This window comes from Gymnoscopelus microlampas (assembly GCF_963454915.1).
Source record: "Gymnoscopelus microlampas genome assembly, chromosome: 11".
NCBI classification, from domain to species: domain Eukaryota; kingdom Metazoa; phylum Chordata; class Actinopteri; order Myctophiformes; family Myctophidae; genus Gymnoscopelus; species Gymnoscopelus microlampas.
The window spans coordinates 37,248,187-37,263,620 of NC_139948.1; the positions used below are offsets into that span (position 1 = coordinate 37,248,187).

The 15,434-nt window shown below is 45.9% G+C and overlaps 1 protein-coding gene across 1 annotated transcript in view; it reads left to right on the forward strand.

Annotated features, from left to right (window-relative positions):
* adgrl1a (adhesion G protein-coupled receptor L1a) overlaps positions 1–15,434 on the forward strand; it is a gene marked incomplete at its 3' end in the record, with an annotated part of 163,569 nt that overhangs the window by 119,924 nt on the left and 28,211 nt on the right. The window contains exons 6-8 of the mRNA XM_084072728.1: positions 9,560–9,767; positions 10,408–10,672; positions 12,277–12,604. Coding sequence (XP_083928854.1) covers positions 9,560–9,767; positions 10,408–10,672; positions 12,277–12,604 — 801 coding nt within the window. The remainder of the gene's footprint in view (positions 1–9,559; positions 9,768–10,407; positions 10,673–12,276; positions 12,605–15,434) is intronic.

Genomic DNA, 15,434 nt, shown 5'->3' on the forward strand with positions numbered 1-15,434 from the left:
TGGAACACAAGGGTCTCCTTCCAAGGTCACCACAACAAGAGAACGTCAGCTCCTGATTCCCAATGAGCCTAAAAACCACTTAACCACTGAACCGCACTGCTGAACCACCGGAAGAAATTCTACATTATTCTGAAAGTATAGCCGAAGCGAACAGCTCACAGCATGTCACACTGTGAGCTCATAGATTGGGGAACATTTTTAAATTAAAACAGTCCGCCTACAATGACAACGATTCCAGTTCCTTAACGATTCCCTCTTAATGGTCAGATCTTAACGGTCCAATGGACACTTACGGGTCCATTTGGTTTCATTTGTACTCTCTCAGAGTTATGGTGGTCCATGAAATGTACACGTTTGAGAACCACTGGTATTGTAATTGTAGAGCAGACGTGAAGTCCACATACCAGCTCTGACAGTGTGATAAAAAACGGTTCCTGAAACGGTTCCAAATGTGATGGAACCGATTCCGGTTCCCCAAAATCTACTCTCCCCCCCCCCTGCCTCTCACAACAACCTCTACCTTGCAGACAAGCCCTTCACAACGTCTCTGTTCCCATGTCTGAGCCTGTTGGCTGGATCCATACGTCAGGAGGGGTTCACTTACATAATAGGGAATACAATTAACTGGTTTATGGATCCCATACCCCACCCCACCCCACCTCTACCAGGCCAAAATCCTGAGTGTCAATTTCACTCTGAGAGTGTCAAAATTGTCAAATGTTTACACTAGTCTCAGCGTTAAAATAAAATAGAAATGAACACTCAGGATTTTACAGTCTATCTGTCTCTGTGCCTCCGGCTTTTCGTTGACATGATTCACTTTTTTTTTCTCCTCTTCTCCCCGCGCACCCACCCACGCACTTTAGTTCTCTTGGCTCATGGTTGGAAGCAGCCAGCTATACGCTGCAAAAACCCTGAGTGTTCATTTAACTCTGACCCATCACGGGTTCCATTTCGGCTCTCTCACGCACACAGTCCAAATGGACACTCAGGATTGTACAGTGTAATGGCAACAATAGCTACCTGATGTTCTCCGTTCTCCTCCTGACTCATCCTCTTCTCGTTCTGGGTGTTGTTTATTTCTCTTTATTTGCTGGTCTTCCTCCCCCGCTAATACTGACACAAGAAGAGGACAAGAGCCCCACCTCCTCCTCTTGTCTATGCCCCCCCCCCCTTCATCCCTCCATTGCTGCCGCTCTAAAGTACACCTCCTCCTCTTCCTCCTCTTGCTATACTCTCTCTGTTTTGGCTGAATTAACATTTCCGACTGTTGTCCTCCTCTCAAATTAATTCTCACTGATTTATGGATTCATCAGCTGATTGACAGATTGCAGTGACGAGCGTATCGCCGTGGTGACCGTTTCAGTGAATGTCGACACTCTGCCTATAACCACCCACCCACACCCACCTACCCAAGCCACACACCTATACCGTCAGGGTATTTTAAGACAACAGTGGCTGCTGCGGACTTGCCTTTCAACCCCCCCACCCCACCCCCCGCCCCCTCTCTCTCTCTCTTTCTCTGTCTCTCTCTCTCCATCCTTTCTTCTCACCTTTTCGCTGCGCCCCTGACAGTCTAGCAGAGTCCACTCCCAGCATCATTATTTCCTTTATCGCATTTGACAGGACCGAATAGGTGTCCACTCAATTCCTTTTCACCTGCAGCCCTTTTGCACTCAAGTCCGGCTGAAAGGGACGGCGAGGGGGGGAGGGGGGGAGGGAGGGAGGGAGGAGTATGCTAGGCTATTGGTGGCAACATTCTTAGCATTTCAGTGGGGAACATGCAAGGAGAAGCCATCCTTCACACACTTAACAGCAGCTGTGTGAGGATATGCCGCACTGTTACTGTACCTCTTATACAAAGTATTTAAGGAGAGATAACAGAGAGAGAGAGAGGAAAGAGAGAGAGAGAGAGAGAGAGAGAGAGAGAGAGAGAGAGACACCGTGTCATATGACAGAAAGGGTCACAAGACTGTGCATGGAGATAGAAGAGAGAGGGAGAGCGGTCGCTATAGAGACGACGAGACAGGCAGCAGTGCCTCATTAGGAATGACCCACCACACACACACACTACACACACGCGCACACGCGCACAGGCTCAGGCACGTGACGGTGGCAGGGCAGACATGCTATTCAGTGGCATGGAGATAGGAGAGAGTGCGAGTCTGACTGTACATTGAGAAGTCATTGCATTGTTAAAGCTAAAGAGCTGTGGCGGAGGCAGGTGGCCATGAATATAAAGCATGTGAGAGAGGAGTGAGAGGAGCTTGTTCCCTCCACATATAGGAGGACAAATAGATTGATCTATAGACTGTAGCGAGGTACAGTATGTACAGTATAAGGCCAGGCAGTTTTATTTGTATGGCACATTTCAACAACAAAGGCAATGCAATGTTCTTTACACAGAACATCTAGCAAAATAAACACAATGCAAATATAAAGTAGATATATTGAAAGATACTGTAGAAAGAAAAATAGACAGACAGGCAGATACTGTAGATAGATAGATATAGTCAGTCAGGCAGACAGACAGACAGACAGACAGACAGACAGGCTACACATGGCTAGGCTAGGCTAACTATTCAATTACAATTTCAATTAAAAATTCAAAGGAGGTGAATTGCTTTATTGGCATGCTTTATTTGGACATTTGGACTCATTTGTTACTCCAATGCCTCCACGTCAGTCAGTCAGCCAGCCTGTCTGTCATCCATCTAGTGTATGTGCATCCCCATGGCCTCTGTAGCCGTGTCCTCCTGACCAACTGTCCCGTCACTCAGCCAATAGATACAGTATATCGGACTTATCTTTCAACAGCTACTAGCTCTATAGCTGCATTCATCAGCATTTGGTCTCAGTGAAGGGTATTGTCCGGGTTGTGCATTTGGGCCGATAAAGTTGACAGCATGACACCTGCCCCTTCCACTGTCTGGACACAGTGTGTGTGTGTGTGTGTGTGTGTGTGTGTGTGTGTGTGTGTGTGTGTGTGTGTGTGTGTGTGTGTGTGTGTGTGTGTGTGTGTGTGTGTGTGTGTGTGTGTGTGTGTGTGTGTGTGTGTGTGTGTGTGTGTGTGTGTGCGTGCGTGTGTGTGTTTCCGTGCGTGCGCGTGCGCTTACTTGTGTTTGTACTGTAGGCGTGATTGTGTATTTCCGGTTGTATGCATGTCAGTACTGTGTGTATTTGTGTGTGTGTGTGTGTGTGTGTGTGTGTGTGTGTGTGTGTGTGTGTGTGTGTGTGTGTGTGTGTGTGTGTGTGTGTGTGTGTGTGTGTGTGTGTGTGTGTGTGTGTGTGTGTGTGTGTGTGTGCGTGCGCACGCGCATATATAAAATTGGTATTGTGCTTTTCCCCCATGCCTGACCCCTTGCTGTTTAAAAGGAAGTGGACACACAATGGAAAGCTCTCATTCTTCCTCCTTTTCTCTCTCTCCCTCTTCCTCTCCCTCTTCCTCTTCCGTGACTCCCTCACGCCTCGGCAGATTAACTCACTCCTAATTCTCATTTCACAGGAAATAACCTATTTACTCTTTCTCTTTCTCCGTTTCTCTCTGTGCTTGTTTGCACACGCACAACACATGCTCACACAGCCTCCTCCATGCTTTTTTCCCCCATTCTCTATTTCGTCCCCTTCTCTCTTGTCCCTGAACCTCACACATGCACGCCCTCACACACACTCACTCAATTCACCAATACACACTAACAGGCTGATGAGCGCTGATCAACATAACTCCACAGGAACCCACACACACACACGCACACACACACACACACACACACACACACACACACACACACACACACACACACACACACACACACACACACACACACACACACACACACACACACACACACACACACACACACACACACACACACATACATACACATACACACTCGTAAACACGCACACGCACGTACACACACGCACACATCCACCCAGAGAGACCATTAACATGGACAAGGGGTTCCGTGCCATACTCTATTCTGCCCCCTGCCGCCTGTGTGCCGCACCTGCCAGTAACAGGTGTGGGATTCAATTAGAGCAGCGGGTTCTCAGCGGTAGGGCGGACAGGCAGGCAGGCAAACAAACAGACAGACAGGCAGACAGACAGGCAGGCAGGCAGGCAGGCAGGCAGGCAGGCAGGCAGGCAGGCGGGCGGGCAGGCGGGCAGGCGGGCAAGGCCATGACTGTGGGCTAGGCACAGGCGTGGGCCAGCAGAGGCTCAACCACCTCGTAGCAGAAAAGATGTATAACTTAAACAAACACAACACGGAAGCCATTTTAGAGATGGTTGATTCACTCTTCAGACCATCACATTAGACAATCCAACCCTAATGTTTACCATTACAGTGGCAGTTGTCATATCAGACATGAAAACGCCAAGAATCGCAACGGATGAGAACGGAAAAACCAAAAAGTCCTAAATTTAGCCCTGAAGCTGTCAGCGCTCACTTTTAATTGCGTCACCAGTCAATCAGAAATCGCCGCTCCGTACTAATGGGAGATATTTACTGTCATTTTCGGGAAACTTTCGGTGGCTTTCATCATTCCCTATACTGCAGCCCCGCATTGACAGCTAACAGCTGACCTGTGGCTGGGAAAGGGATTATGGAGATAAATAAACAGTCAATTATTAGAGCGGCATTTCCCCCGTAAGCGCACAGTAATTGGCATGGTAGTGCATGATAGCTACAGGCTGGGTTTTAATCCCTGATAAGGTAAGTTTCATTAGCCGTCTGGCTAGCCACAGTAGCAGGCTACAGAAGTGTGTTGTCTTTGCTGGCAGGCGAGTTCACCGGGCCGGTCATGGCCGCACAGATCTCCTTCCTCACCCAATCCGGGATGATTTAGTCTAAGGAATCTCACACAATCCCAGCTGACTCTTTCACTGGCTAACCTGCGATAGCCAGACTAGGATAATGGTTAATAATAATACCACACATTAACGTGCCAAATAATGCCTTATATACCTAACACCTCATTCATGCTGCGGGTGCTATAGTCTATTGCAAGTTGTGTGCTGTTCAGCTGGCCCAATGGCGCCGCCATTCCTTTGTTTCCAGATAGCATGAATAACGAATTAGGGTAAACAGAGGAGGAGGTGCATGGAGGAAAAGAGAGGCCAGGAGAAAGTTGGTAAACAGCAAGGCAGCGGAGCTAGCTGGGAGTGCAGGTCAGAGTTAATGAAGCCCCGTAGGCAGGGTGCGAAGCGTGGCCAAAATGCATGCGCGTGTGTGTGTGTGTGTGTGTGTGTGTGTGTGTGTGTGTGTGTGTGTGTGTGTGTGTGTGTGTGTGTGTGTGTGCGCGCGCGCGTGCGTACGTGTGTGAGTGCGCATGCGTGCGTGCACATGTGCTCTGTATGTGTGTGAAAGTTTGTGTACAGTATGTGTACTGTAAGTGCATGTGTGTGTGTGCTATCTGCGTGCATGTGTGTGCGTGCGTGTTACTTACATGCATCCCAGGCATTTTGTGTGTGAGGGCCATTGATGAGCCCCTCTGACACCAGGGCTCCGCCTCCCCCCAACTCATTAAAATAAACAGAGGCCAGCAGACAGGCAGGGTCCACACTGGAGAGAAGGGCAGTGGGAAGGACCTGAGGGGTGGAGGGGGGGCGGGGGGGGGGGGGGTAGAATGACAGCCTGCTCGTATATGCTGCACTGCAGTGTTACAGTAATGATGAGTCCAATGGGTGAAGGAATGATACCAATTTGGGCTGAGACTGCAAGGTTGGGCGCAATAACGAACGGCGTCATTCTATTCTATTTAAGGGGGGGGGAGCAGAATGGACAGGCAGGATGTATTTAGAGTCAATCGTAATGCGGATCTTGACAACTATTTTCGGGCCCATGGTACAGTAGATTCCAGCGTTGTTCTCCTCTGTCTCTTTGCCTAGCTATTTTGGGCCAGACAAGGCAAATGACATGGGCCCTCTTGTGCCACTGCCCTAGGCCCACTTGTAATAATTTGTGATAATGGCTGATAGACCATTTTAGCTTCACCGTTTCGTGGTGAAAGGTTTTCAGCGGGAACACTAACTTCTACCCACAAACCCACAAAGTGGTTGATGCCGCTCGTTTCTGAAGAGAATATAGGCTTGCATTGCATCCATGTTGGCTTGTCCTTTATTTTACCTTGAGGCAGAGTGTTCCTGCCTTTGTTTATGGGTCACCTACATGCCGGGAGACTGCGTCGCTTTCTGCATGCCGTTTATTTCTCTATTTACAGTACCTTTGTACTTTTCTGGCTGTGTCCCACTTTATTATTATTACTATTATTATTTTAGCCACTCTGTGAGCGTAGGCTACGGCTCCCGTAATGCGTTATGCCTTATTCCCTTTCTCCTAAATGTCTGCACACAACAAACGGGAGCTCAGTGTCTTTGCAGAACACACTGTACCGTACACCGTGGGCCCCGAAGCCAAATCGGTAAAGATGTAATTGGATTTGGATGTGAAGCGAGTGTTGGCATGGAACTATGTGGAGAAATTGAATCTCCTGCTGCCCAGAAGTAGGATTTAATAATTTCTTCGAAGCATAACTTTGGCTATTTTCGTTTTTCGTCCACATTCATATGTGCAAACCAAACACCTCAAAGCGTCCCCGCACTGTAACTAGCGTTCTCCCTGTGCAGAGCTTGCTTTGTTTTGTGCATACATTAGCTTGGTTAGACTATAGGCTACACTTTCCTTGCATGTGTCAAGGCTGGTTCCTTTCAGACTGACCGTGGCTTACACCCACTAGTGCAGTGGTTCTCAAACAGGGAGTTGGTACACCAAATGGACCCTTATAGATCTTTAACCCTTGAGAGTGTAAAATGAAACCAAATGTTTGGTTTCATTTTACGCTCTCAAGAGTTAAATTATTGTTTAATATCTGCATTAATTAATTAAAGAATTGTTATTTTCGTCAACTTTTGCCTGTTATCTCTCCTATGTTACCAAAATCAATACAGCATGGAATTGTGGACAAAATAGTATTCAACGATAGCAAAATATTTTAAGTTTTGAGTCTGAGAGTCTAAATCTCATCAAATGGTGGTCCGTGGCTCAAATGCCGGATAAATAATGGACCTTGAAATGAAAAGGGTTGAAAACCACTGCACTATAGTGGACACAGATCGCTACCCTCTCAGAGACAGTAAGTTAGGCTTAAGGCAGACAAACACACTCAGAGAGCCGGGCGGACAGTCACACAATCTGTGCTCTAAAGCCGGATTTATACTTAGTTGCGCACCTTTGCTCACCGTAAACATAGTAAATAGTAGAAAGCTCAGCTTGTAGATCGGCTATTTCGGTGAGCAACAGCGCGCAACAAAGTATATCAAGCCTTTGCAATAACTCTCACCTGCTCTGTGGTCTATACACATACAGTATGCAGCACTGACCTGAATGAGCCATCACTCGAGCAGTCACTGTGTGTGTCTATACTTGTGAGGACCGAACGTCCCCACAAGTATATAGTAGAATTTGAGGAATAGACGATGTGAGGACCATTTTACCTGGTCCTCGTGAGAAAAAAAATTGTTTTAGGATTACATATTTAGAGGTTAGTTTTAGGGAGTTGGCGTTAGATTTTCCCCTATTTTATACTTAGTCGTGCAGTGATGTCAAACACCGGAAAATAGCCGATCTACAAGCTGCGACACGTTCTGAGCTTGTAGATCTGCTATTTTTCGGCTTTGGACTTGCGGTTAAAAATGCCCCACAAAGATCATAAATCAATCATAAAATTGGCTTCCTAAACGTGTGTGTGTGTGTGTGTGTGTGTGTGTGTGTGTGTGTGTGTGTGTTTGTGTGTGTGTTTGTGTGTGTGCGCGCGTGCGTGCTTACATGCATGTGTGCACAAAGTGACCCAAGACAACCGTGTGCCCCTGTGGATTTGGGACAGCATGCGTGTGTGTGTGTGTGTGCGCTTGGTCATCGTGGCATGTGTGTCTGGTTGCGCGCGGGGCGTCTATGTGTCATCTGTGTCTAAATACCCCTGCGGTGTCCAATTAGTTCAGAGGTGCGTTCAATCATAAGGTGACCAGCAGGTGTGTGCTCCCTTCTCCACCCCCGAGCCAGAGAGCCACATAAATAAGCTGGCAGAGAAAGACGGGGGGGACTCCTCCAGTCTGTAGTGTCTCCGCCGCTCTCTCTATCTCTCTCTCTCTCTCTCTCTCTCTCTCTCTTGCTGTCCCAGGCTCCCCTGTGATGTCAGAGTGGTGAGGAGGATGCCAGCAGCGCTCTCCATAGATCACCTGACAGGCCTGTGGTCCCAGGGCACCCTCTCTGTCTGGCTGGGACACAGTGCGTCAGCCAGCCAATTTACACCAGTCCCCACGGATGACCTCTAACGCAGCTTAGATGTTTTCCGAGTGTGTGTGTGTCTGTTTGTCTGTCTGTCTGTCTGTCTGTCTGTCTGTCTGTCTGTCTGTGTGTGTGTGTGTGTGTGTGTGTGTGTGTGTGTGTGTGTGTGTGTGTGTGTGTGTGTGTGTGTGTGTGTGTGTGTGTGTGTGTGTGTGTGTGTGTGTGTGTGTGCGCTCGCGGGTGCGTGCCTGTGTGTTCTTGCGTGCATGTGCGTGTGTTCTTGTGTGTGTATATGCCTGCTTGTTTGAAGTATGGATTTTCTGCATGTGTGTGTGTGTGGGGGTGAGAGCGTGCGTACATGCGTGCACGTATGCATGCTTGTGTGGGTGAATGTGTGCTTGGCTTGTGTGTCCGTGTGTGTGCACTTGTTTGGTATATGGAATTAATGTTTGTGTGCGCGTGTGCACGCGCACATGCGTGCATGCGTGTGTGTACGTGTATGTATGTAATTGTGCAGTATGGATTGCCGCAGCGAGGGAAGGGGCCGGCCTCGCCAACCTCTTTACCCCGCAGAACGTTTCTGCTGTAACGCATTACTCTTGACTGAGAGCCAAATTTCTGTCCTAATAAAACAAGCCCCACAATTACTGTTTTACCACCCAGTAGCAAAGTAGGGATGCAGAGGGCTTCGGAGGAGAAAAAAAAGAAAAATAGAAAATGCACAATGAAATAAAAAGTAGGCCAGGGTAAATTAGATTAGAGGGCCACGTCTGCGCGGCGGCAGCAGCCAGAAATCTCCCACTTATCATGAAGCAGCCGCTCTTCTGACCACAATGCTGACGTTCGACAAACGAGCTTTTATGTGTTCCTTCATTTAAAATCTGATAATGTACCTCACCTCCCTCCCTCCCTCCCCCTCTTCCCCTCCTCTCCCATTCTCCTTCTTCTCTTTGCCTCTCCTCCCTGTTCTTAACGCTTTTCCTTTTCCCCCCCTTTTTTCTTTTATCTATACTCACATCTCACTCCCGTCTCCTTCCATCACAATCTTTCTGGTTCTATCCTGGATATTCACTCTGCCTTTCCCTCCCCTCTCTCCCCCCAATGTTAACGCGCTCTCCTCCCTCTCCACTCTACCATCTCCACGATGTAATTTTTAAAACTTTTTTATTTTACAATGCTTCGTTTTCATTTTTTCCTCTGCTATTTCTCCCTCCCTCCCTCCCTCCCTCCTCCTCCTCCTCCTCCTCCTCCTCCTCCTCCCTGTGCTCCAGTCTTCGTGTGTCCGGGGACCCTGCTGCGGGTGCAGGCGGCCAGCTCTCTGCAGGAGGCGGAGCACCAGTCGGGGGCGTGGTGCAAGGACCCGCTGCAGTCGGGGGACCGCCTGTACGTCATGCCCTGGACCCCCTACCGCACGGACATGCTGTACGAGTACGCCTCCTGGGAGGACTTCAAACAGAACCGCGCCACCACAACCTACAAGTGAGGGCGCCCCCCACTGTCCCGGATGATCAAATAAGCACCCCGCTGGCGCTCTATTGATTTATTGGCCTTCTGCAGTTGGATGTTGATAAAGGAACGGCCCTTATAGACAGTGGTGGAAAAAGTACTGAAGTGTTTTACTTAAGTAAAAGTACCAATACTGAAATATAGAAATACTCTATTCCAAGTAAAAGTCCGGAATTCAAAATATACTTAAATACCAAAAGTAAAAGTGCTAAAATATTTGAAAGTAGCAGATCTACAAGATCACAACTATTTTCAAATAGCCCAGGTATAAAACAGGGCTAAAGTGGTTAACATACGTTTCATAATATCATAATTTATATCGGAAAAGTAACTAGTAACTGAAGTTTTCAAATAATTGTAGAGGAGCAAAAGTACAATATTTGCCTCTGAGATGTAGTGGAGTAGAAGTAAAAGTATTGGAAATTGGAAATACTCAAGTAAAGTACAAGTACAGTATAGTACAGTACTTGAGTAAATGTACTTTGTTACTGTCCACCACTGCCTGCGTCACACAGGGGCGTGAGTATCGAAGGGTCGCTGTGTTTCCCCATGCAACTCATATACGGTGTGTCTCTCTCTCTCTCTCTCTCTCTCTTTCTCTCTCTCTTCACAGGTTGCCAAACCGCGTTGACGGCACGGGCTTCGTGGTGTACGACGGCGCCGTGTTTTACAACAAAGAGCGCACGCGCAACATCGTCAAGTACGACCTGCGAACGCGCATCAAGAGCGGCGAGGCCATCATCACCAACGCCAACTACCACGACACGTCGCCCTACCGCTGGGGCGGGAAGTCAGACATCGACCTGGCCGTCGACGAGAACGGCCTCTGGGTCATCTACGCCACAGAGTCAAACAACGGACGTCTGGTGGTCAGCCAGGTACGGTATAGGACCAGATGAGAGGTGGGCCGACCACAGGATGAGTTGTGGATTAGGTCTAAACTGATTAGGTCTAAACTGACCATATGATTAGTGGACTATTGTAGGTCTAAAACGGATCATGGGACGAGTGGATTAGGTCTGAACTCAGCTCATCTGTATAGAGGAATGAGGGGGGATGTCAAAAGTCATACATGAAGAACTTCATTGTTCACATTGTATTCAAAATAAATTGCACTGGAAAAAGATATCCAGAGATACATTACACAGTGAAGTCGAATTTATTTAATTAATTAATTTAACTCCCGGGTACAAATGAGGACACGTTTGTTTCCATTTATACACTCTCTCACACACACACACACACACACACACACACACACACACACACACACACACACACACACACACACACACACACACACACACACACACACACACACACACACACACACACACACACACACACACACAAAGAACAATATTTTAAAGGAATGTAAAGATTAGCTTTGTTCTGTAAATGTGGTTGGAGTTGCGCAGTTCCTTTGTAGTTCAAACAGAGTTTCAACGGGTTTTGGAAACATCTAATTCATTCAGTGCTGAGGAGGCATTATAACTTTGTTGACATTTCAGGAGTTCATATTTCTTTCCTGAGACTACACAAAGCTGTTATGAACAAAGGGACCTGCTGTTAGGGGATATGCTGAAAATTGTGCTGTTATTGAATTTTTTTCCCTCTTTATTATTTCTGTGTTTATGAACCCAGCTAGGTAATTGTTGAAGACAGCGTGTGTGATTAGAGCTGCAAATTCAAAGTCACATTACCTTACACTGCTTTACGGGGTCTCACCCAGTGTGAAACTCTATCAGATATTCACTTGGCAGAAATCCTTGACAACCTGAAACCATAATCCTCCATGCTTTTTATAGCTTCTCGTTGCTCTTCTGCAGGCAATAATTTTAATAACAGGCAGCAAGTTCCCAGATAAGTAAGAGTTTAAATCAATGCTCTGTTTAGCTAGCCAGCCCTGACTGTGTGTTCTGACCTTAACAGGTATTTTGTCTCCTACAAAAGCTTATTTTTGTTTGTTTGTTTGTTTTTGTGTTCCGGGCATACATAAAATAATAAAGCACTTACAAAATGCCAATGGCCATAAAGGACAAAAAGGAAAACATCTCATCATTAAATAAATACACATGTGCATACAGTATATATGCCATAACATATCTACATATCATCTATATGTACTGTATGTAGAAGGACCATGTGGTATACCGTAAGGTGGATGGGTGAATGAGGATGAGATAAAGATAGAAACTACAAAAGTTAAAGTGCTCTCGTCAAAAGAAAAACACAAATGCCCTGAGGAAATTAATAAATAATTAATGAGCCAGAGTGAATAACACTGGTACCATTTTCCACACAGCTGTCCTGTGTAAAATGGATAATATACTATTACTACTGTTTTTTTAACCACATACTTTTTCTCCTCGTACTACGAATAGTGAAAATAGCTCACAACGTGACGTTGCTTCTTTTTTCCTTTCCATTTTTGACAATTTGATAGACTTTTGAGGTACCCTGTGCATCTCCTTTGTCACAGGTCAACCCTTACACCCTACGCTTTGAGGGAACTTGGGAGACGACCTTCGACAAGCGCCTCGCGTCCAACGCCTTCATGGCGTGCGGCGTGCTGTACGCGGTGCGCTCCGTCTACCAGGACGACGACAGCGAGGCGGGCGGCGACCTGATACTGTATGCCTACAACACCAACCGCGCACGTGAAGAACCCGTGCACATCCCCTTCCCCAACCCCTACCAGTACGTCTCCTCCGTGGACTACAACCCGAGAGACAACCAGCTGTATGTGTGGAACAACTACAATGTGCTGCGCTACCCGCTGGAGTTTGGGCCCCCGGACCCTACCACCGGTAATTATGTTTAGTGTTGTTTTACAATACAGAGTAAAATACTGTCATACTGTGTAACGTTGTCAATTAAACAAAAGTTATTTTGATATAATCTTTCATTTGTATATTTTTCACAATAACCATTCCACATAAATGTGTTTTCTGAACACTATTTAACAAAATTTTCATCCCGGACACTAGTGCCGAAATGACGTACAGGCACCGTAAATGTATATATTGTTTTTATTTATTTATGTATTTTAATACCGGTTCAACATTTTTTAGTGTTACTTCCATATAGACAAACATTCTAAGCTATGACAGGCGTCACAAAAAGACATAAAGATCAGACCGGCAACACGTCACCGCCAGGTCACGTCCCCTTCTCGGGGGAATGGTCTCCATTGTAAGCCTTTGGCTTTTTGACCTAAATTTGCTTAAATAGTTTGACAACACTATAAGAGAGAGGAAGAGAGATGTCAACGTGGAATGCGGAAGTGATCTGTCATCAGGTCAGGAAGTTACACAAAGCTCTCGTTGTTAAAAAAAAATATGATAGGATAGTGTAAAGCTATATAAGCTAATTTAGGTCAAATAGCATAGGCTTACAATGGAGATCATGTCCCAGAAGGGGCGTGGCTTTGGTGGTGAATTAACACTGATGATTTTACTGTGTATCATTCATTCCATAACTACACAAATCAGTTATGGATAAGGGGAGTATTGTATTGTCCCCCCGGGGAAGGGGAAATTACTTTTCTTCATTTATCCAGCAGATGGCTTGCTCAGATGACTTTTTGATTAGCTGTTAGGGGTATCTTGCTCAGGGGCACTTCGACACGTAGATAGGCGAGCCGATTACCAGGCCGCCTGTTTACCCACTTACAGTAGCTATGGCTGCCACAAATGTACCCCGAATACTTGTTTTATTATTTATTTTTCAGAATAAGATTTTCAGCATAGAATTTCATAAATGTGGTAATTTTGTTAACCACAGACTTTACTCTCTTAGAGATCACCGGAGGTTTGTTAAAGGCATATGTTGCGCGTTACACATGCGATGCGAGAGTGCGGTCAAGCGTACTCCTGAATCACTGCCCTCCACACTCTCCTATCTAGCATCAGGGTCTTGAGTGTTGAGATCTTGAGTGTTGAGGTCTTGAGTAGTCTTGCGCTAACAACAGTGTTGTTAGCTAAGCTGTCGAGCCGCAGTGCACCTACGTAGGTGGTGCACTTCTTGTCCTTTCTGGCTTTGTCCTGGGTTGGCTTCCATAGTGTCAGTGTTTGCTTGCCTCAAGTTCCGGGTGCCTGACGCAGTGCCCTGCCAGCATCCTCCATCTCTCTCTGACTTTGTCTGTGACCGTGGTAGGTCCCCGTAGAGGACCACATTACTGATGGGGTCCGTCCATGTGACACCTAGCATTCTTGTGTAGAATGCGTTACACAGTGGGCAGTTTCCACTATAAGCGATCACTGAATAGACACGCATCACATGCTTTATCAGAGAAGCACATAAAGCACAGCTCTGTGTGTTTTATGGATTGAGTCATTGAGCCAACTTGTTCAACTCATTCTTAATGCACACTAAACATTTGAATTCATTATTGTGACAGACAAGCTGGTGCAGCATCTTCTGACTGTAATCCACTCCTCTTTCTCCGGTATCCTGCAACATAAACAAGTCTAATAACGGCGTGGCTTTCCCTGTGCAGTTGAAAAGGCTTTCAGACAGACCTAAATTAATTAGCGGTTATCTGGCTAATTGGCTTGAATCTCCCTAAATATAATAGCCTAACATCTTAAACTGTAAATTGAAAGCATTTATTCAGTCTTACTGTCGTGGGAGAATTGCTTTCCTTCAGCCTTTTACATTGGGCTACAGTGATACGCATCATCTTGAACAATTGACTACACATCCCCGATGATGTGCTGAGGTGCAAACGTGAGCTTTGTGTGGCAGTATTGATGGCAGTATTGATAACATTGCCTATCGTATCTGTCGGGTGGATATATGTCCAAAACGGCTCCTTTTCAGGATTAAAATTCAAAAGCATCAAAAGTAGCAGATCTACAAGCTTAAAACGCGCCGCTTCGCGCTGCGTTTTGAGCTTGCAGATCTGCTACTTTTTATGCTTTTGTGTGACGCTGCAGTATGGTCAAGTAGGCCCTTAATTTACGAAAAAAACACAAAAAGTTAGAATATGGAGATAAGAAGAGGTTTCTGCCCGACAGCGATTCTATATGGAGCTGGGTCTGGTGGTTCTCTGTATGCAACGTATAGCAGTGTGAACTGAGCTGAGCTGTCATTGATGTAGCAGTGTGAGCTGCTGGGCTGTGTTCGCTCTACTTTTGTGGGGACAGAGATATAGACAGTGGTGGAAAGTAACTAAGTACATTTAATCAAGTACGTACTTTACTGGAGTATTTACAATTTTCAATACTTTTACTTCTAATCCAGAACATTTCAGAGGCAAATATCGTACTTTTACTCCACTATAATTATTTAAAAAACTTTAAGTTACTATAGTTACTTTGTAGATTTTGATTATTATTACAAAACATACATTAACCACTACAGCCCTACGGTATATACATTTCGGCCATTCGAAAATAGCCGATCTACAAGCTCACAATGCATCGTGTGACTTTGTGTCATACATTTTATACATTTGAAAACGTGTGAAATGGGACATTCTGCATAATGAGTACTTTCTACTTTTGCACTTTAAGCACATTTTGATACCAACACTTTTGTACTTTACTTTACTCAAGTAAATGTTTTATTCCAGACTTCTACTTGTAACAGTATTGATACTTTTACTTGGGTAAAACATTTTTGTACTTTTCCCAC